This window comes from Planococcus citri, chromosome 2, assembly GCF_950023065.1.
Source record: "Planococcus citri chromosome 2, ihPlaCitr1.1, whole genome shotgun sequence".
Classification (NCBI taxonomy): domain Eukaryota; kingdom Metazoa; phylum Arthropoda; class Insecta; order Hemiptera; family Pseudococcidae; genus Planococcus; species Planococcus citri.
Window position 1 is genome coordinate 70,966,892 of NC_088678.1, and position 22,630 is coordinate 70,989,521.

The 22,630-nt window shown below is 33.5% G+C and overlaps 1 protein-coding gene across 9 annotated transcripts; it reads right to left on the minus strand.

The window, feature by feature from the left end:
- Positions 1–785: 785 nt before the first annotated feature.
- On the minus strand, positions 786–18,711 carry LOC135837535 (scoloptoxin SSD14-like). Of its 9 annotated transcripts, none has more exons than XM_065352840.1 (12): positions 18,146–18,711; positions 17,204–17,294; positions 5,777–5,854; positions 5,130–5,345; positions 4,836–5,056; positions 4,310–4,505; positions 4,033–4,233; positions 3,726–3,954; positions 3,196–3,386; positions 2,838–3,078; positions 2,631–2,744; positions 786–1,940 (listed from the first exon to the last, which is right to left on the minus strand). In XM_065352840.1, exons 3-12 carry the CDS (start codon positions 5,788–5,790, stop codon positions 1,791–1,793), a joined length of 1,773 nt encoding a protein of 590 aa, XP_065208912.1. In that variant the 5' UTR covers positions 5,791–5,854; positions 17,204–17,294; positions 18,146–18,711; the 3' UTR covers positions 786–1,790. The 9 variants fall into 9 exon arrangements, with proteins under 9 accessions (XP_065208912.1, XP_065208913.1, XP_065208911.1 ...); XM_065352841.1 differs by lacking the exon at positions 18,146–18,711 and adding an exon at positions 17,448–17,675; XM_065352839.1 differs by lacking the exon at positions 18,146–18,711 and adding an exon at positions 17,444–17,675.
- Positions 18,712–22,630: the final 3,919 nt, after the last annotated feature.

A 22,630-nucleotide genomic window follows, 5' to 3' on the forward strand; every position in this document is an offset into this window, starting at 1 on the left:
GTCAGACTGACAGGAACAAAACTAGAGGGTTTTTGGCAGGGGGGGGGGGGTAAACTGAACATCTGTCAATTGGTATGAGAAGATGGAATAAACTTTTTGTTTAGAAAAGAAAATTATATCAAAAATTCGTTTTTCAAGAGGCGAAAAACAAATGTGTATTTTAAAAATTTGTTCATTTTTTTGCCTCCAAAATTTTAGAATTTGAATGTCAAGTTTTTAAAAGTTTCAATTTTGAAAAATGAAAAGCAAACAGATGTGAGCGAAGCAAGGGTAGAATCTTGTTTCGAGAAATTGTTTTTTTTTATAAGTCAAATGATAAGTTTTTTTCAAAGTTCAATTAGGTAGACCCAAGCCAAGCTAGAACAAAATCTTTCAAAAATTCGTATTTTGAAAAGTAAAAAGTAATTTTGTTTTGTGATGAATCTCTTTTTCTCCGCAATTTTAGAATATAAATAGTGAAAATGGTATTTTTTTTTTTTTTTTTTTTTTTGTTAAAAATGGGCCCCTCTGGCGATTGCCTGTCTCAAAGTGCTTTTATCTGAAGTGAATTTTCTCAGCAGGGATGAAAATTTCGAGTCTTGATTGTTCGATATCATTATCAAACGTGTTTTGTTCCAAATTTGATGACTTTATACTTAATTTAAATGTACCTATGCACCCCATTTATGATGGTAAACAATTATTTTCTTTACTTCAATACCTGCATCTATGCTAATAATTTCAGCAATCAATATGATATCAGGTTAGTTCTACTTCATAATTACCTATAATGAAATAATCCATCATTGTGGTCATACATACAAGTGTATTCCTAATATATTCACAAAAGTCACGTTTTCCAATGTTGAAATTTTAGAACTATGATATCTACATCTTAGTATAAAAATACTCATTGGGGATTCAAATCATAAATCTGATATCAATACACTAGTGACTAGGTACATAGTATTAATTTCACTTAAAAGGTAAATGAAGATCCGGCATTTAGAAAGATTGCATATAATCACTATGAAGTTGGATATCTTCTGCTCTGAAATCCCAGGGGAAAATCATAGGACCTGATTAGGTCCGAACAGATCTAATCTGATCTATAGTAAGATTTAATAGGATCCAGGGAATGTCCATGATATGATCTGATCTATTGAGATCTGGTCAGATCCAATCAAGTTTCTCTGCTATTTTACTTACTGGAGCTGATTCAGTATGGCAGATTAAATCCGAGCAAACTTTGATCTAATCAGGTCAAAGATCTCAAATTGATCCCAGGCATGTCCAGAACTGATCAGATCCAATCATCTTCCCTCCGGGATTCATTTTTGAAAGAATCAAATTCTGATTCATCTGCAGCTCTACTACAGGCCTACATATCCCTGCAAGTAAATACCTACTTTATAAAATAACTTCATCACATAGCATATTATAAAATATTTTTACAACTTATTGTTTGTATAATAACTTAACATCATTCAAAACAAGGCACATTTTTAGCCCTAAACACACAATACTGAATACGTATCACTGATACTGAAATGATAACTATTCTAAATGACAATGAGACACGAGAAAGAAAAAAAAAAGGAACTTTGTAATAATAACTAAAAACACACAATAATCAACAATTTGTACATAATTTACATAAGTACAAAATAATGCCACACAGTTCTGATTTTCGACAGTATAAGGTTAGGTACCTATGTGTCGAATTACATGACTAGGAAGTCGTTTAATTATTTTTACGAAATTTGAAACTTTGTAAGTTCCAAGATTCCATAGTTTGAAATGATTGCTGATTAGTATCCTGCAACTTGCCCTGGTCTTTTGTAATCGCTGCAAGCGTGAAGTTGACTATCACTTCTTTCGATTGCTGTGATGGCTGCGAAAGATGTAGCAGCCATTAGTTTTACTTCGTGGCCAATTTTTTTCATTCCTTCGACAATATCCTGAAATATTAAATAATTTAGTACATAATTCATATCCATTCAAATAATTTATGAATTTCATTAAATTTTGAAGCTTGTGCCAGCAGAAAGAGTCAACTGTTGAGTAGGTATCTACATATGTAAAAATTGTCAAAATACTTATTGTGATAACAATATTACATGCACATGAATTTACTAAAAAGATTTCAAAATATAAAATGTTTTTCAAAAAAAAATTATCAGTCAAGTATTTCTTTTTTGACACTTCATTTTCTTAATATTATCAGAATGTTCATTGCATGTTCATTTTTTTTTTTTTTTTTTTTTTTTTTTTTGAAATAGGTGTCCTGCATAACTGAGCTAATATCATAGTCATTTCACAACAAAACACCCATTATGAATTTTTGAATTTTAAAATGATGATTGCAATGTAGAAAAATAAATGCGTCAGTAACAATGTTTTAATTTTTTCCTCTTTTTTTGATTTGAGGGGAGAGGGTGACAGTATAAACTGGTTAAAAAGAATGGCTCGATCAGAGCTTGATTGATTTGGGTACCTAGGTATATATAGGTAATTTCAAAAAATAGGTGATGGTTGATTTTTAATTTTTTTAAAGATGAATTAATCCTAAATATTGTTTGTTTTGTTTTTTTCACAAAAGATTCTTACTGTGAATTGAAAGTAGGTACCAAAAGATGAAATTAGCTTACTTTGGGCATCCGCTGATAATAATACCATTCCATTGGTAGCAACTGATGATGGAAAAGTACACTATCGACAGCTTTTCTTATATCTTCTTGTAATACTAAAGTCCTAATGGTAGCCTATGCAGCAAAAAAAGACAAATCAATTTGAAAAATACTGCATTTCTGATTTGTACTTATTAAAATTAGAAATTATGCAAGTGGTGCACTCACTATAGCCGTAGCTGAAGTGATTTTGGTGCCTCCTGCAGCTCCAATTACTAGTCTAACATCGCCATTTTTATCTGTAATGATGGAAGGATTCATCGAAGACACAGGTATTTTACCAGGAGCGATGAAATTAGCTTTGGAAGGTTCCACACCATACATATTGGTTAAATTGGGAGAAGAGAAGTCATCCATTTGATCATTGAAAATGACTCCAGTGCTTGGAGAGATAATTGTGCTACCAAAACTGGAAAATGCAAGTTTTGTTAATATCTAATCAAGAGGACCATGATATTGGTAGTTGGGGGTAGATACCCTAAAAAAAGTGGATAGTTCCAAGAAACCGCAATAGGTAATCACTTACTAGTAATTGATTGTACTTGTAGCTGCAACAGCATCACCATTCTCACTTACAACGGCCACGTTTGCGGTTCCTTGATTATGAGCTTCGACAAAGTCACCACCGTAGTGAGCTGGATCATTCCATGTTTTGGTATCATCTATACTGTTTCTGATTTTCTTAATGTATTCTTCTGATGTTATCATGTTCATTGTCTATAAACATCATCACAGAATGATTGAAAATACTGATTCAGCCATAGATTAATTCTTTAGAAATTCCAGGGGAAAATGATTGGATCTGATGAGGTATGATCTGGTCTGATCGAATCTATTCAGACTAGGTCAGATCAGATCAGGTTTCCCCTACTGGATTTATCAGGTCTAAATAGGTAGATCAAAATCTGATTAAAACTTTTTCCCAACAGAACTGCAGAACAGATTAGATCTCATAAGGTTGAAATTGGATTCACAAAATACCCTCATCTGCAGATCAGATCAGATCAAATCATTTTCCACTGGGACATCAACAATCAATAATTAGGTATCACTTACTCTATTGATGTTCACAAAATGAGGATCACCCAGCCTAGATCGAGCCCCATAAGCAAACTTCATAGCTTCTGTAATTCTTTGGGTATTGAGTAATTCATTATTGGCAGGCACTAAACCATCAACTAATCTGAGGATATAGGCCAGAATAGGGCCAGAAGATGGAGCATGTAACGTATGAATAGTCATATTATCAAAAATGGTAGCTTTCAGAGGGTCTTCCAACCGTGGTCTAAGACAAGAAATGATCAAATTTAGTCAGATGTCCAGGACTAAAGAGTATCACATGTGGAACACTTGTGGAACTTACTGATAATTTTTCAGATCTTCTTCAGTGATGATACCACCGGATCCTTGGATCTCTTGGACCATAGTTTTTGCCATGGGTCCTTCGTAGAAAACATCACCTCCTTGTTCTGCAATTGTGCGAAAGGTTTGGGCTAATTTTAAATTCTTGTAAGTTTCTCCATGTTCCAATAATGCTCCTGTGCTCTTGTTGGTGAATATCAAACTGTCGAGTGATGATTTTAGCTATCAGTTGATATGTCCACTCCCATATTTATCATTAAGTGACATTGCCAACTCACCTAAATTCACGGTCTGTTTTTATCATCTCCTCAAATTGAATCATCACAGTTGCCAATTTCTTGCTGATGGGAATGCCTTGTTCACATAACTTGATGGTTGGTTCAAATAGATCTTTCCATGGAAGTCCACCTCCAAACTTGTTGTATGCCAACCAGTATCCACGGATTTCTCCAGGAACACCAATGGATAGTCCACCTGTATCATAACAAAGCACAATGGAATGTCTTTCTATTGATTTTTCAAGTGGTTCTCTGGGACTATGCACAATTCCAGTAGAAAATGATAGAATCTGATCAGATCCTGGCATTTTATGGATCTAGTTTGATCTAATCATACTGGCCCGATCAGATCTTTGATTAGCTGATCAGATCCAATAGGGGAAACCTGATTGGATCTAAGCAGATCTGATCAGATACTGATTCAGATCTTATCAGATCAAATAGAGGGGACCTGATTGGATCCCTGATCAGATCTGTTCAGATCCAATCATATCCCCCAAGAGATTATTATGGAAAATAGACTCACCTCGTTTAGCAGCCTCTGGATTATGCTTATACATATCTGGAGTTGAAGCAGCTGGAGCATGTTCCCTGGCATTGATTGTATAAGCTTTTCGACTAGATTTATCATAAATTGTCATAAAGAAACCGCCACCTATGCCCATACTTTGAGGCATAGTCACCCCATCACACAGCATTAAAGCTATCGTTGCATCTACAGCTTTACCTCCTTTAAGTAGGATATCTCTGCAAAAATACCACCGCCATTAACATAAATCATGCCAATAACCGCATTTGTTTCTACCCTGGTTAGACTTACTTGGCAATTTCGGCACATGGTGGAGCATTTGAGACAGCAGCAGCTCGTGAGTAGTTTCCAAGTATAGAAAGTGGAATTGGACCAGTAGGAGTAGGTACTTCGGTGGAATTTGCTGTACTTAGACGATCGTGTGGCCATCGCAGAAATACAAATACCAAGATTACAATCAAGATGGCCGACATGGCCGCTACCAGAGCTATCTTGCATGATAATTTACTGCAAATAAAATGACAGAAGTTAGATGATGAAAAATCAAATGATTTTGCACTTATTACCAAGCATTATTTATATTTGAATATGTGGATTGAATCTGTGAGCAAATATCACTGAGAAATGTGCTGAAGACTTTCACAATTGTGCAATACACTGGACATTATTAGAAGCATTTTGTGAATAGTGTGTTCTTAATAACTAAATAGGTAGGTAGGTAGATGATGATGATCGCTCATTAGACAAACTCTTGTGCAAAATTATTCAAACCGTAATACACCTGCTGACTAAGCAAAGGAAAAAAACGTGAGTAATAGTGAAAGACAGGATTAAATCACAGCAGATGAAGAACCACACCAAAAACATCATAAAGCGATTACAGAAACCTCTCCCCTAAAGCCAGACTAAGTATCACAAAATTTTAAAAATCGTCTTACTTTGCAATCAACATGTTGAAATCTCAAATCAACTGTCCTCTTGGAAATATCAGCCTAGAAAAAAAACACGACTCGGATCTGCAACACACACCAGCCAACTTTGAACAAGATTGTTTCCAACCAGGAGGTACACCAGACTATTTAGCTTTTTATAAACAAAACTTTTTTTTTTTAAATACACGCTTATCTATGCATACAAAACACACACCACAAACATACGTGTAGTTAATCTCCTTTAAGTCTTATCACATTCTGCAACTTGAAAGAAAGTTGCGAAACTACTTGACAAAAATTTAGTCGATAAATGACCAAAGAACGTGCATACAAATAGAGATAGGATTTTAAAAATCACAGTTTTTTCTATTTTCAGTTCGCGAAACCTTGAACTTGACCATAACAACGTGCATCGATTCGGACTTACGTATACGCGAATAAAAATTTCTGCCATGTGTAGATAGGTATGAGGATTTCCTAAACAATGGTAATCCTAAGTAATAAGTCTATCAATTAATGCCTTCTTCATTCTCGCACGAAGAATTTGCAAAACGCCGGAAAAATTTATCGCGTGTATTAAAGCATGAAGTACATGACATGCGAGGATTTAACGAGTATCATATGTAGGTACGAGTGATTTGAATACGTATTTGTAATTTGGTATTCTCGAGTACATGAGTTCGACACGTTGTATTTAGTACTTAATGGAAATAGGCAGAGATTTTCGATTGGATCGAATCGAAATTCATATTACACGTAATGGCAGTGGTTACCAGAGTAGAGAAACATTTTATGATGGGTTTACTTTGACTGATAAGTTGAGGTGAATTTTTTTCGCATTTGGTTGGAAGTGTGGTGAGATTGAACTGGATTCATGGAATGCCCTGATTGGATCTGATTCCAATCGGAACTACATGATTTAATATCGCTAATGGTATTTGCCTGGAATCCAGATGAACACTTTTGATCTGATCAGACTTTCTCCTCTGAGACTTTTCTTTTCAGTTTTCTTCCGCAAATAAGATCTTATGAAATTATAAAATTACCCAAAACTTATTCCTAAATTGGAAAATGACTGATGTGATTTTCATCTTCAGTCATTTTTCAAGGTAAGAAAAAATCCATTTCCATAATTTTAAGATGAAATTATTTCTGAAAAATTAGATTTGATCAAGTTTGAACAGATGATCTAATATGATCAAAACCAGGACTTGACTCAGTGACCTGATTAGATGTGGTAAGACACAATTGAATATAGAGAATGCCTGGCTCTGATCAGGTCTAAAACAAATCTAGTCAAGTCAACACTTTTATCTGATCAAATTTGATTTGATCAGATTCCTTCAAGTTTCCTCTATTGAATCTGATCAAATCTGAATAGATTCAAACTTGATCAAAACTTTGATCTGATCAGATTCAATAGAGGAAACTTGAAGGAATCTGATCAAATCATAACTTTCATCAGGTCAGATCAGAACTGTCATCTGATCAGAAACTTCCATCTGATCATATCATAAACTTTCATCTGATCAGATCAGAAACATTAAACTTTCATCTGGTCTGGTCAGAAACTTTCATCTAATCTGATCAGAACTTAGAACTTTCATCTGATGAGATCAGAACTTATTCATAGAACTTTCATCTGATCAGATTAGAACTTTCATATGATCAGATCGGAACTTTCATCTGATCAGATCAGAACTTTCTTCTGATCATATCAGAAACTTCCATCTGATCAGATCAGAAACTTTTATCTGGTCAGATCAGAAACATTTATCTGGTCAGATCAGAAACTTTTATCTGATCTGATCAGAACTTAGAACTTTCATCTGATCAGATCAGAACTTACTGGTAGAACTTTCATCTGATCAGATAGAAACTTTCATCTAATCAGGTCAGATCTCAGAACTTTCATCTGATCAGAGATCAGATCAGACCTCAGAACTTTCATCCAATTATATCATAGCTTTTATCTGATCAGATCTGAACTTTTATCTGATCAGATGTGAACTTTCATCTGATCAGATCGGAACTTTCATCTGATCATATCAGAAACTTCCATCTGATCAGATCAGAAACTTTTATCTGATCAGATCAGAAACTTTTATCTGATCAGATCAGAAACTTTTATCTGATCAGATCAGAAAATTTTATCTGATCAGATCAGAAACTTTTATCTGATCAGATCAGAACTTTCATCTGATCATATCAGAAACTTCCATCTGACCAGATCAGAAACTTTTATCTGACCAGATCAGAAACTTTTATCTGGTCAGATCAGAAACTTTTATCTGATCTGATCAGAAACTTTCGTCTGATCAGATCAGAAACTTTTATCTGATCAGATCAGAACTTAGAACTTTCATGTGATCAGATCAGAACTTAAAACTTTCATCTGATCAGATCAGAACTTACTCATAGAACTTTCATCTGATCAGATCAGATTTGAACTTTCATCTGATCAGATGTGAACTTTTATCTGATCAGATGTGAACTTTCATCTAATCAGATCAGATGTGAACTTTCATCTAATCAGATCAGATGTGAACTTTCATCTAATCAGATCAGATTTGAACTTTCATCTGATCAGATCGGAACTTTCATCTGGTCAGATCTGAACTTTCATCTGATCAGATCTGAACTTTCATCTGATCTGATCAGAACTTTGATGTAATCATGATCAAATTAAATCGACTGAATGTTCGGATCTTTTTTTTTCAGGTGTCCCCATTCCCCATGAGGGGGTGGGGGAATTTATTGTGCAATATAAGGTACAACTTATGAATACCTATTGGTTCTCATCATAACCATACCAAAGTACACAACAAACAAGAAATAGTAAGAATTTACATCAACTAATCAGATGTGATCTGACCTGATCTGATCAAACGGGTTGGATCAGATCCAAGCAGGTGTCCTCTACTTATAACTGTTCAGAAATGATCGGATCAAATCTTCATAGGATACCATTGTAAGAGAATCAACAAGCATTAAAAGCTCAAAATAGAGTTTTAAAAAATGAAATCTCAACTTTTCACATAAACACAAAAAGTTGAATTCTGTCGTTTAAAAAAAATTCCAAGAGAGAAAGGCTTTAAAATTTTGATTAAAATTCCCAAAAAAAAATCAATGAAGATGACGATAGCATAATTGATTGCCACTAATTTGAAGGTCCTGAATTCAAATATCGGATTACTTCTTCAATTCGACCCTCTGACACTTCCCTCCTCCCTCACACCCTCACCGATGCCTCTAAGCATGGATAAAATTTCTAAAAATTAATTATGATCACTGACATTTCGTTTGTGAGGTTTTCTTGGCCTCCGAGTTCGTCTACATATTTTCTTACTTTTTAGGAAATAGATATAATCCTTCAATCCCTCTTCAATCACTCAATTTTGGATAAAAAAAATCCAAATAAAATTTGGAAAATGTGATCCTCAAATATGGTCAAGATCCTAAAACATTTCAAATACCTAATGTCCCACACTTTTTTTGTTAGGTATTCCAAAGTCCTGAGTTCTGAGTTCACATGTTCATACTCGTATTTAATTTTTCGCATTCAACTCTTCAATGTCCCTCCAGTTCCCCTCCTTCATCCCCAATTCTGAGAAAAAATTATAAAAATGCAATAGATATGACGTGTTGATTTTCATGAATTAGGAATTACCCAGTTCTATTCTAATAATATTATGATGGCATGTTTCTTCTTTGAATATGACACATCACCAATGCACCCCCAAGGCGATGTGGAGAAATACTGTGGGGTCAAATTCTAAAAAGTAAAAAGACATTTAGGTACACTTGTTTACTCAATTTTTAGAATTTTTTTCGAAATTTGTAAAGCTTGCGCTTTTATTAGCAAATTCATTTCAAGTGCAGTGATTTTTTCGACTGGATTTTGAATTTTTATTTATAACGTGCGCTTGAAGGATCCAAAAATTGGAAAAGTATTCGAAAAAATTACAATGTACCTTCAATTTTTTTTGTATATTTTAAAATTTTCCTAATTTTCTAAAGAACCAATCAGGGCAGCTGGAATTTCAGTTCGTATAGGGTTTTAAAAAATATTCTTTCCAGTAATTCACATTTCGTTTAAATCAAAGCAAAACATCTGGAATTGTTTCCTTGTAAAATTGATTCGACTCAGACTTACCCATAAAAATCAAGTTGATTAGGCAGCATCTTCAATTCGCTACAGATACTAAAACATCGTGTTAACAAAACAACTGCTTGCAAAAATTTTTGGAAGTGTTTATCAATGAAAAGTAGCAGTGTTACGAACAGCAAAATTTATTCAACATAAATTTTGTCGCATCGGCCAAAATTCACCTGCGTAGGGTAACAATCGAAATTTATCTCCAACTCAAATTTTGTGTATGGGCTGTTGCTGCTTTTCTTCTGTCAAATATTTTCCACATGATGATTTATTTTTTTATTTTTTCAAAACTACAAAACTATTCGACTAGATATTCACAAATTGCACTATTTGTTCGTCGATATCCACCGCGTTCGTTTGCGTCATTAAAGAAAATTATAGGTAGGTAGGTACCGAATGTTAAATAAATAGGCAAAATATACCATACTCCGAGTCACTCGCGACACGATTTTTCCCACAAATAAAGTATACGTAGTTTTTGCGTAAAATATTGAAAAAAGATCGTATCTGTACCTGTCGATCGACGAACTCGTACACATATCTACGTACACTTAATAAAATTGAAAAATACCGGCATCGCTATAGGTATACCTGCTAACGATGCGGTATAAATGAAAAAACTAATTTATTTTAAACGTCTGCGAAAAAGAAACTAATAATTAAAGCAATTACTTTAATCGTCCTGCGAAGGTAATATTTCGTCGTCGTCGTCATCATCATCCAAACAACCGACGACGACGTCCGTCATCACCTTACCTAAATTTTAAAATCGCGTTAAATTCGCAAACAAATACCATACTAACGAGACACCCTCGTTTTGAGCTTTTTTTCTCAGGTTTTTCAGAGTAAAAAAAAAATATGTATTACGTTTATTTACGAATTATTATGTGTGTCGTGTCGATAAACGTCACGCTTTGTTAAGGCTTGACAATTTAATAAGTTGCATATTCGATACTAAATTGGAAAGTATTCAAGGTCGGATGATTCTGCTTCTGCCTTCCGAGTTCCGAACGAGTCAATTTTACCTACTTGGTATTTATTTAAAGTAAATCACCGTGAATAGCGATTTTTTTCACAATAAGTTAGTAGGTATTTGTTGATTTTGGAAGTACATCGTTTAAATTCGCTCACTGCAGAAATTTTAGACTAGAATTTCACGTTTTCAGCGACTGACAATTGGGTGTAAAAAAGGAAATGAAAATTATTACTTAATTACTCGATCGTGGCTTCGTGTATCGTTCAGTTATATTCGAGTTGTACGTAAACCCAACCGAGTGTAAAAATAGTTCAATTTATGGTCAAGATAACAAAGCCCGAGTCAAAATATTTGAAGTTCAAAAAGACGTAAAAAAATTTACCACCCCCTGCGATACCTACTAAGAAATTCGAGATACTTATTAGGTCCATTTTATTCGCACGTTGTTACGATATCGTTAGGATTAAAAGAACACTCGATGAGAATTCAAATTTCATAATCTCACTATCATGTCGCGTAATTTACATCGAGTCATCGAGTCGTGTCAGTATTCTTCATATTAAATCCTTTTTGACAGTTTTGAGTTATGGAAGTCGTCGTTCAGAATGGTTCTTGAGAAAATTTTTTGGTGAAATCGAATCAGTTGAGAATTTTTTATTGTAACGTCTGGGCCTAAAATATGTACCTCTGTCCTCTACCTATCCAAGTGTACGAGAAAAATAAAATAATTTCGCTGGGGTCAAACAAAGGTGCTTCTGTTTCTATCACGTATCTACTTTGGCTATTTTAAGAGCCATGAACTAGAGCTCACGTTAAATAAAAATAAATACTGGAACAAATTGAGATAGGTATTTTTTTACGCCTCATATGTTTTCAATTTAACGAGATATTCTTCGCTGAAATATGTCCTTCGTCGAGAACATGCATTCCAAATAGGTTGTCTACTGATGTCTTGGAGAATTTTTAGCAAAACAACTGAAAAACTAGCGAATTGTTTAAAGGTTATAGGTAGACTGTGCCATTCTGAAATTTTCAAGTTGTATCTATTGTTGTGAGTTTTATTTGGAATGGATTGTATTTTTATTGTTGGGAAAATTATTCGAGCGTAGAAAGATTCCAATTATTTAAAAGAAAACTTCGTATTACTACTCTCCCTCCCCCACCACCATAGGTCAAAAAAACAAATAGAAAAAATGCTTCGAAGAGCAGCTGTCTCGTAATAATTTTTCCATTAAAAATAACAAAGCAATATAAACACCTACCCAATGGTTCCACTTAAAAAAATTTACAATTATGACTTTATGTAATTGTTTTTTGGTTTTAAATTGGTGAAGCTCCTCCCCCCCCCCCCCACTCCACATGTTCTATCAAAACAAAAACAAAAAAATGACTCATTTGCCATCGAGCTTCAGCATTTCATTTTTAATCAAAATTTTGACTCAAATTCAGAAAATTTGAAATTGGTTTGCAAATCACTACCTATACATATTTTAAAAAATTGGAAAAATTGGAAAATTTTCAAGAATTGTGATTTTTTAAGAAAACTTGAAAAAAGTAAAAAAGATTTATGAAATTGAGATCCATGATTCAACTGAAATTTCAAGGAGTTGAAACAAAATCACCTCAACAAACAATTATCATAATAAAAAAATGAAATAAAAACAGGGAAAGTCGCTAAACATTAAAATGAGTTTGTTGAAGTGTGAGTTTTTTGTGTTTCAGAAGAAACTCTCTACGATCCCTTCTTTCCTCTCTTCCTCTCCCTCCCTTACCTTCAAAAAATATTTACATATTTTTTATAATATTTACGGCACATTATTTGTAATTTTCAACTTTAAATTGCAAAATTCAATGTTTTTGAAGTACCCCTCCCCCTCCCAACTGGATCCGGACCACTTTCATTTTAATTTTTTCGAAATGGATTTAGTAATTTGCCATAAAAGGAGTGAAAAATCTGCGTTTTGATCATTAAAATTTTCTCTTATGCCGGTCTTGAAAAATGAATGGGAGCTAGAAGAGACTGAAAAATTTTCAAGGGATATAGCTTTATTCTACTTAATTTACTTACTTTATAAATTCTTGTCAACTCGGCTTTTCGTTTGGTGGCCGAATTGAAATTTGAAAACTGGCATAGGTAGGTAAAGTATCTACTTGACAACTTCGAAGAAATCCTCAATTTCTGAAGTTGATGATGACTCAAAATTTATTTGTCCAAAAATCTCCATCCATAAAATTTTTCCATTTAACTTCTCGTAGGTAGGTAATACAACAATTTTCCACATTTCTTGATTTCATCGAATAAAATTAGTCTGCGTAGACCAAACGCAAACTAATTTTATTCGATGAAATCAAAATAGAAAGAACCCTGATGATACCAGCTACCTATTTACCTACTCATCGACTGAAACACTTTTTAGTTCATTTTGTCATGAGCCAAAATTAAACGTATGTACCATACTCGTATGTCATTTTGTTTACATTAGACTAATCAAAAAATGAAATTATTGCCCCTATAATTACGATACCAGTAAAATATTTTTATTCGTTAGCTCACATTCTCCTTGACTTGTCGAGAGATAAGAAGTTCGTTTACCTATTGTAAATACCTATAAATAAACTTTCAAGTAGGTAGGTAATTATTTCATAAAAGGCGAAGGTAAAAAAGAAAAGTTTGCTAGTTATACTTTCATTTTAATTCGAGATTTTCACATCATCACACATTTATCAATTTTAGTGTGCATAGCAGGCTATCTATTACTTTTGTCTTTTGGTCTGTAGTCTGTACATTGAAAAATTCTTTGGCTCGAATATTTTCTCAGGGAATTGGACCGATTTTCTTCAAAATTGGTACCTACCAAGGGGAAAAGGCCATTTCAAAAAGGAAAGTAGACATCATTTTCATTGACGATTTACTATTCATAAGAGTTAAGTTGAATTTTCAAATTATTGAACAATAGGAAAGATAACACTTGATAAAATTTTAACTTTTATGACCCATTGTGTTGGAATATGGGAGGATAACATATTTTACAACTCATAAGAATAAACTTGAATTTTCAAAATTGAACCAAATTGGAAAAAACATTCTCTTTAAAAATTAGTTTCAAAATTGAACAATAGGAAAGACAACAATATAACTTTCATACAATGTTTTTATGGCCCAATATAGGTACGTTCAAATATCTAGCTATTTTATAAAATTTGAAATTACCTAAAGGCTATTGTGAAGTGAATTTCATGGAAATTTTATTTAGATAGGAATTTTTACTACCTGCTGTGAGGTTTTAGAAAATTTCTTTTGTTGAGAAATTTTATTCCTTAATTTTACTGCCCCCCCCCCCACAATTGTGTTACAAGTTTTGTAGGTACCTATATTCCTCTCTTATTTCTACCCCAAATGATGCTATAGGGGAGCAGGGAGCACTAATGGTGAATAACTATTGCTCTTTTAATTTTTTGAGGTAAATTAAGTGAATTTGTTCATGATGATCTGAAATAATTTTTGTCACATCGATTGAAAATAAGTTTTATTGAGATGATTTAGAATAAGTAAGTAAATACCTACTTTTTTTTGGGGGGGGGGGGATTAATTTCATTTTTTTTTCATTTTGTAATTTTTTTATATGGCTTTTTTTATGTACTTATATTTATATTGATTCTGAATGAATTTTTTCACGATTATTTTCAGTGGGTTTTTTCGCGGTCATTTCGAATACTTTTTTTGTGGTAAGATTGGTTTTTTTGTAATGATGTTGATGCGTTATTAGGATTAGATTTTTTATTTACATTTATACATGATTTCAAATGCTTTTTTCTTTGTAATTTCAAATAATTTCGGGAAAATGAATGTTTTTGTGTTTGATTTCAAATGAGTTCATTAGAATTGAATTGAACGGATTCTTTGGCGGGGAGGGGGGGAGAGGAGGGATGATTTCAAAATAATTTTTTGTGATGAATGGATGTTTAATACTCATTGCTTTCAAATGAGTTTCTTAGTGCAGAATTTGATTAATATTTTGATGAAATTTCTTGTACAGGGTGCCCAGAAATATCGGGTACCCTAAAGAAAGTTTTTCATTAAAAATGTAGGTTGGCAACGTGAAATAGATGCATATGATTAGTGGAATGTTATCTCTTCAGTCCAACAACCAATCATGTGCTATCATTATTATCATTCACTGTGACCAACCGAAGTATTTGGCAGAAAACTTTTTTAGGGGTACCCGATATTTCTGGGCACCCTGTATCTAACATTAAATAGGTAGCTACTTGTATTATAAGAATGTACAGTAGACTCACAATTAACCAATTTATTTTGGGCGAGGCAAACTCGGTTACCAAAAAAAGTTAGTTCAACAAAGTCATATTTTTTGAAAAAAAAATGCATCATTTACTAAAAAAAAAATTAACTAGTTTGATGAACAAGAATTAGGTAACCAACTGTTTTGCATTGGTTAAACCGAAGAAATCCTATGCATTTTTTGCTCAGTTGAACAGAAAATCGGATAATCTGGAGTCAGTTAATTGAGAGTCCACTGTACTTGCATTTTATCATAATAGGTAGGTGGCAGTTTATAGTTTGGAATTCTTTTGAGATTAATGCGTATTTTTTTATAGTAATTTTTGATGGATTTTTAAAAAAATTTTCAGTAGTGATTTTAAATTTTATTTTTTTTACTCAGTTTAATTTTTTTTGTAAGTAATTTCAAATGAATTTTTATGTGATGATTTTTTTCTGTCTAATTTTGGTAATAAACGAGTTTTTTGAGTTAAATTCTATTTGTAAAATAGCTAATTGATTTTTTAGAGTTCATTTCAACAAAATAAATTTTTTTTTCCAATTTGAAATACTTTTTTTTTGCGGTGATCTAGAATAAATCTTGGGTTGCGATTTTTTATTTTATTTTTTATGATTTCAGATAAATTGTTTTGAAGTGATTTTTGATGATTTAAAAAAAATTAGGTATCACTGTTACAACTACTTTATTTCAATTTTTCAAAGAACCCAGTAGGTGATTAAACGTCCAAAGTTGAGATCAATTCCCTTCTAATTCCAAGTTCGGAAGTAGAAATACCAGATCCCAAAACTTCCTAAAACCTGAATATTTTTCAAAGTATGACCTTTTCTGCACTTTCATTTTCCTACTTACCCGAATCATTTTCCATCCTTCTTCCATCATTAATAAAATAGGTACATAAACACGTGAAAACGAAAGTTTCAAAACAAATAGGTTATCGAATTTAACGGTTGAATTAACGCGATAAAAATTTCAATGCTGAATTCATAAAGCAGCACATCAATTCAAAAAAGTATTTCAATTTAAAAATACACAACAATAGAATAACTTTTTTCGCACTTATAATTATGGTACGAGCATCGAAGTTATTTCTACCTTGTTGTAGGCACCATACCTTTATTTATTCATCGAATTTTTTTGCTGACGTCAGTTTTAGTTAATGTGCAGTTTGTCTATAGGTACAGTTTGGTTACCCACATAAAAGTAAATATAGATAGGAATAATGATGATGGTATAAATTTAGCTGAGACAATTCTACGAGATGAATTTGCCTATATAAATGTTTGGGATGTTACAGAAATACCTGTTGCACGTGTATGTATTGTTTTCCGGCACATATGCTTGGGTTAAAAATATCTTCTTATGTAAACAAATCATAAATAAATAATTTAATCACTTCTCTTATTAAAAGGGTATAAGTAATGATTTTGAATTGAATTTTTCTCGTATGTACCTACTTACCAATTGTTTAAAAAATGTTTCACTGGTGTCAAGTTCATGATAAAATTATAGAAATATTTCACTGTCACCGAAGATCAAATTTATAATATAAAAATAGACAAAAAAATAAATCAAATTAATTCAATTTAATAATTTTCAAACCGTGACTCGAAACTGAAAAAAATATTCGAACTTCACCACAGATAGGTAGGTACTTTGAACGAGGCAACGAAACTCGATAATAAACACCTGTCAAATAATTCTTCACCATTCGATACATATAAAAGGGAAAAAGGGTGCAGTACCCGCCGTTTAGAAAATTTTTCAAGGTTCCCAATTATTCGCCATTCGATGAAATCTTACAGTACCTACGTATGTACAAAAAAAAAACCTCTAACAGTCGTAACTATTGGTAGGTACCTCTGCTTATGTGTGTATTCTTCGATTCATTAACGATAACGTCGATTTGATTTTCTTATTTTCACAGGTAAGTATAGGTACGAAGTTTTTCCGTCGAATTTGAGTAAGTATGTTTTAGTTAAAAAGTGGAGTGTACTCACGAAAAGCACTCGTTCCAGTGTCCAAATAGCCTCTTGGGTTTACCCAATAATGGGTCGGTTTCCGAAGAAGGGTCGATAACGTCTTCAGCTCCTATGGAAAAATTTGATTCGATCATTTTCACCGCAACACTCGAATAAAAAGTAGCGAAATATGCACGTAAGTTTGAAAGCTCGCGAGATACAACTAGCAAGTGCTTGTTACATATAGATAGGAACTTAAGACTAGAGAGATGATCATACCTACGTAATGTGTATGTATAACCTACACCTAATTCAGATATCTGTTATCTCGTCGTGAGTCTGTCTGCGGTGAGATAATACGAAGATGCTGCGAAACGTTTACGATGCTAACGACGTTTATGTATATTTCGTAACGGATTATTAATAATTTCGATTCGGTAGCCTCTCTTGTACTTATACATATACTCATCACTCGGTGGAAGTTTTTTTTTCACTTTTTTATCTTGTTCGTATTGATGTATAATCTATAATCATGTACATCGATAGCACTGACACTGACACGAAACAATACAACAGGTTATTTGTATGTCCACTTGAGTATAAAACAATGAATCTATTGATTTCGACTCTTCTTAACACCTTTGCGACGAATTCCAATGGCACGTTAGCAGCGATGTGACATAAGTTATACACTCGATCGCGTATTATGAATAGATGTACTTATCGAAAGAGAAAAAAAAAACAGCAACGAATTAAAGTCTTATGAAAATACGATGGGCGCCCTTTTATGTTTTGGGAAAAAAATTTAATTACGAACAAATGCTATTTAACTATACCCATTGCTGCGAGTAGGTAATGGAAAAAGGAAAACATGGTTTAAAATAAACACGATGAGGCTCGGCGGAGGGCAATTTTTACCTCAAATGTGTCACCAGTTCAGCGTTACTTATTAAATTATATGAATAGTCGAAATGTACGTACCTGGTAGGTAGCTACATTATTTCAAGGTCTTGGCTTCTTGTTTACAAAACCTTCCTTCGTCCGCAGTGTGCAATTATTAACGAATTATCCGATTCAATTCGCTTGACATCTTTTGAAAAAAATTATTCGTGAGAAAATGGAACTGGTGGGGTAGATTGTCTGATGTATGGTTTAATTCTTCGCTTCCTATTGTAGTATTGGCTAATGGAGTGGACATATTGGTGATCGAATTCGTTCAGTTAATGGAATGTGCAAAAAGGTTTCGAGTACTTATCCAATAATGAATAATTTGAGCGTAGATAGGCATGTGAATGGTGTTCAAAATTCATTGATTTCGTTTGATGGTTCTGCACTTCTAAAACAAACATGGGTTATGGACCCAGTAAATGAATTCCCTCATTTCCATCAAGTTTGATTTGCGTTCTCGCCAAGGTTTTGTTAGACGAGTGTTTTTTCAGCTAGAACTAGACATTGGAGAGCTGGTTACAAGTCTATTAAATAGATCCTCATTTCAGCCAATTTGGTTCTCATTCTCCCAAGTTTCAAGACCAGCAGGGGTTGTGGCCACGTTCTTTCAGGTTTTTTGGACAAGAATTTTTCTTCAGCTGGAATTAGTTACCTGCTAGTCCAAAGCTAGATCCTGATCCTCATCTTTATAGCCAATTTTGTCCTCATTCTCTCAGGTTCTGTTAGAGGAGTTTTTCTCCAATTGAGACCTGTTTCAAAAAAAACACTTAGTCATAAAATAGCCCAAAAATCCACTTTTTTAACCCCAGAGAGAGGTCATGCAAACAGGGTTGGAGGGTTAAAACCTGACAAAATCACTCAAGGGGCATCCGCCCATTGTATTCTGAAAATGTGGGCTCCCCAAGTCGAATTTAGAGGGTCTGTAGGCTTTCCTAAAAGTTGAAGAACATACCCCAGAAATCCTTTTTTGACCCTGGAAAGGGGTCAAATTAGGTTGGAAGGTCAAAACCTGCAAAAAACACTTTGGTTACATCACCCCATTGTACTGTGAAAATTTTGACCCTCTAGGTGACTTTGGAGGGGCTGTAGGCATTCCTGAATGTCACAAAACGTGTAAAAGCCCCCAAAAATCCATCATTTGTGACCCTGGAGAAGGGTCAAGTGGGGTTGAAAGGTTGAAACATGCAAAAGACACTTTGGGTACATCCTCCCATTGTACTGTGAAAATTTGGACCCTCTAGGTGAATTTGGAGGGGCTGTGGGTATTCCTAAATATCTAAAAACACGTAATAAAATAGTCCAAAAAACCCCAAAAATCCACGTTTGTGACCCTGGAGAAGGGTCAAATGGGGTTGGAAGGTTGAAACATGCAAAAAGCATTTTGGGTACATCCTCTCATTGTGCTGTGAAAATTTGTACCCTTTAGGTCAATTTGGAGGGGCTGTAGGCTTTCCTAGACCACATCGAAAAACACGTAAAAAATACCAAAAATTCACTTTTTTGACCCTGGAAAGAGGTCAAATAGGGTTGGAAGGTTGAAAGCTGCAATAAGTACTAATGGGGCACCCTCCCATTGTATACTGAAAATTTGGACCCCATAGATCAATTTTAGTGGGGGCGGGGGTCAAAAATAGAGGTAAAATGTGGTTTTTCCCACCTTATATGGAGTGGGGATGACCTAGGAAGCTGAAATTTGGATATGTTGATTATAATAGGGGAACTGACCAATGATATGATTTTGAACTCTTTTCGTTTATTTGGGGCCATATTATGCCCCTCTAAATAAATGACTTTTCTGTAATTTTCAACTTTGACCCTCCCCACTACAGGTGTCATCTCTAGATCTCAAAAGAACCCCATTTCCCAAGTTTGACTTTATTTCATCAATTACGAGTAGATTTTAGAACAGGTTCCAAGTCATAAAATGTAAAAATCTCTATCATGCTGAAACCTTTGTCGCCAAAAAGTCAAAAACAGCTAAAAATCTCACCTTTTGTCAAAATTTCCAAAAATAGCCTCGTTCTTGTCAAAAATGGTTACTTTTTTGCAAAAAAATTCAAGAGGTATCCGTTCCCCTTCCTAAAAATTACCCAAAAATCCCTCTTTTTTTCCTAAAAAAATTGTGGCAATGACCCAAGAATTTCTCCTATTTTCAACGAAGATTGCGAAAAATAATTGCCAAAAATAATTCGTGCTTTTCCCCAAAAATAGTCAATCTTGCTTTTTGCTTAAAATTGTCAAAATTCTCGTTTTTTTTTTGGAAAAAATTATACACATTTTTTTCTAAAACATTGTCACAAATAGCTAATTTTTACTTTAAAATTTTTTTCTACAAAATTATCTATAGGCCTGGCTTAGGTAGGTATGTACAAAAATTTTCCAGAAATTTGCCAAAGTATCTATTTTTGCCAATAATTCTCACACAGTTCTTCTTTTTGCTAAAATTGTCAACATCATGCTGTTTGCGAAAAATTGTGAAAAAATCCTCACTTTATTACAAAATTTCTAAAAAAAAAAGTTTTTTCAGAAAATTTTGAATTTTTACTTCTTAAAAAAAATGTCCAAATGTCTTGAACGTTCCTTTTGTTAAAATTGACAATATCGTTTCATTTTTCCAAGAATTCTTTTTCGTCAGAAATTGTCAAAATCCTTACTTTTCGGGTATGATTTATCGTTACGACAGAATAGGTGAATCGCACGACAGAAAAGGTGGTCTAAACGACAGGCCCGACAAATAAAAGAAATGCCCGACCAAAAAAGAAATTGAACGACAGAAAAAAAAGTTGAACGACAATCAAATGTTTGCACGACAGATAAAAAATGTCCACGACAAATAAAAAATTGAACGACAGTTAAAAAAAATTGAACGACAACAGTAAAAAAAAAATCACGACAGAAATATCCATTAACACGTCTATTTTTAATTTTTTTTAAATCCATCAACACGCCTATTGTTACCAAAAAAGTTACAAATCGAATAAAATGAAAAAAAAAAATGGAAATTTTCATAAAATGATAGGAGGGTAATTCTCAAACAGTGATAAATTTTGTGTACACAGCAAATTTCTCAACGGTTTTGGCCTAATTATTTTTATTTTATTTTAGAGATTTTTAGCCCTTCTTTCATTAGTGTACATTCGGTTTTATACCCCAAATGTCCTTCGACTTGTGTGTCAAGCGCCATGTTTTCGAAAATGAATGATATATAAAGTGTAATGATCTTCATTTTTTTTTCGTTGAAAAAATTGACGAATTCTCATTATCATAGAACGCAAAGGTACCTACTGTATTATTGTGCAAATTGCAATCTCAATAAGTCCATAGGAACCTCACATTTTACGTTTGAAAATTGTCACACAGTTTTTGCACTAATTTCAGAGCAATTTTTAAGTACCTAAGTATTTTTGCTAGCTTCCCAAACCAACATTTTATTTATCGCTTTTTCGTGTGTTTTCAGATTTGCAATTGGATAAATTGTTCTGTTGTCGTTTAAAATTTTATTCTGTCGCTTAGACATCCTTTTTTGTCGGGAGGACTTGTCGTGATCAATAATTAAAAATAGTCACTCTGACTCATTATTTTGTCGTTGAAAACCTGTCGTTGTAAAGACCTAACTTGTCGCTACCACAGCATTTATTGTCGTTTGCTGGTGTCGTTCAAACACCCTTTTCTGTCGTGCGATTATATATTTCCCTTACTTTTCTGCCAAAAAATTGTCAAAAAGCCTCGATAGTTCAACTTTTGAAAATTGAATACATTTTAATTCGTAATAGGTACATAATACTTATTCTAGTTTTTTTTTGTGATTTTTTTGGTACCTATTAAAATGTTTTGCCCGCCTTTTGTCACATTTATGGCTATAGGTACTTTTCAACGAGTTTTTTCAGCTAAAAAAATTATTTTTGGGGGGGGGGGGAATTGTGAAAGAACCCTGTCCTTGCTTCACTCGGGTCTGTTTGCATTTCACTTTCAAAATTGAAATTTTTAGAAACTCATCATTCAAATTCTAAAATTTTGGTTCAAAACTGTCGCCAAATTTTCAGTCAACATCCCCTTCCTCATTCCAACCCATTCCCCCCAAAGAATCCAGTTTTTTTTCTGTTCAGGTCGACTTATTTTCGCAAAAGTGAATAAAAAATTTTAAAAAAACAATTGCACAACTCGCATTCAAGTGGTATCTGAATATTGAACTTTTACTTTAAAACTGATACCTACCTTCAGTCCACACTTTCAAATGATACCTACCTATCAAGTATCGGTCCTGGAAATACGTTTTCATGAAAGGTTCTTCTAACCGTGAATGTCTTATTTTGTTTTGATCTATTCTTCTGATTTGTAAAATCATTCTGATCCAAATCCAATGTTCTATTCGATCCAGTTTCTGGTTTACAGCCTCTGCAAAATCCATATAATTTGCCCGAGGGAGACAGTTTGTCAGAAGGCTACTGATCGTGTCGATTTTTTGCAGGTTCACCTTTGCTCAAGTAGGTACGTAAATGCACTCAACTAAACTCCACG

Coding starts and splice junctions, on each gene's coding strand:
- LOC135837535 (XM_065352837.1), bottom strand. CDS start 17,319: ATGATCGAATCAAATTTTTCCATAGGAGCTGAAGACGTTATCGACCCT. Junction 3,955..4,032: donor GAAGATCTGAAAAATTATCA/GTAAGTTCCACA, acceptor TTCTTGTCTTAG/ACCACGGTTGGAAGACCCTC. Junction 1,941..2,630: donor ATTATCAGCGGATGCCCAAA/GTAAGCTAATTT, acceptor TTAATATTTCAG/GATATTGTCGAAGGAATGAA.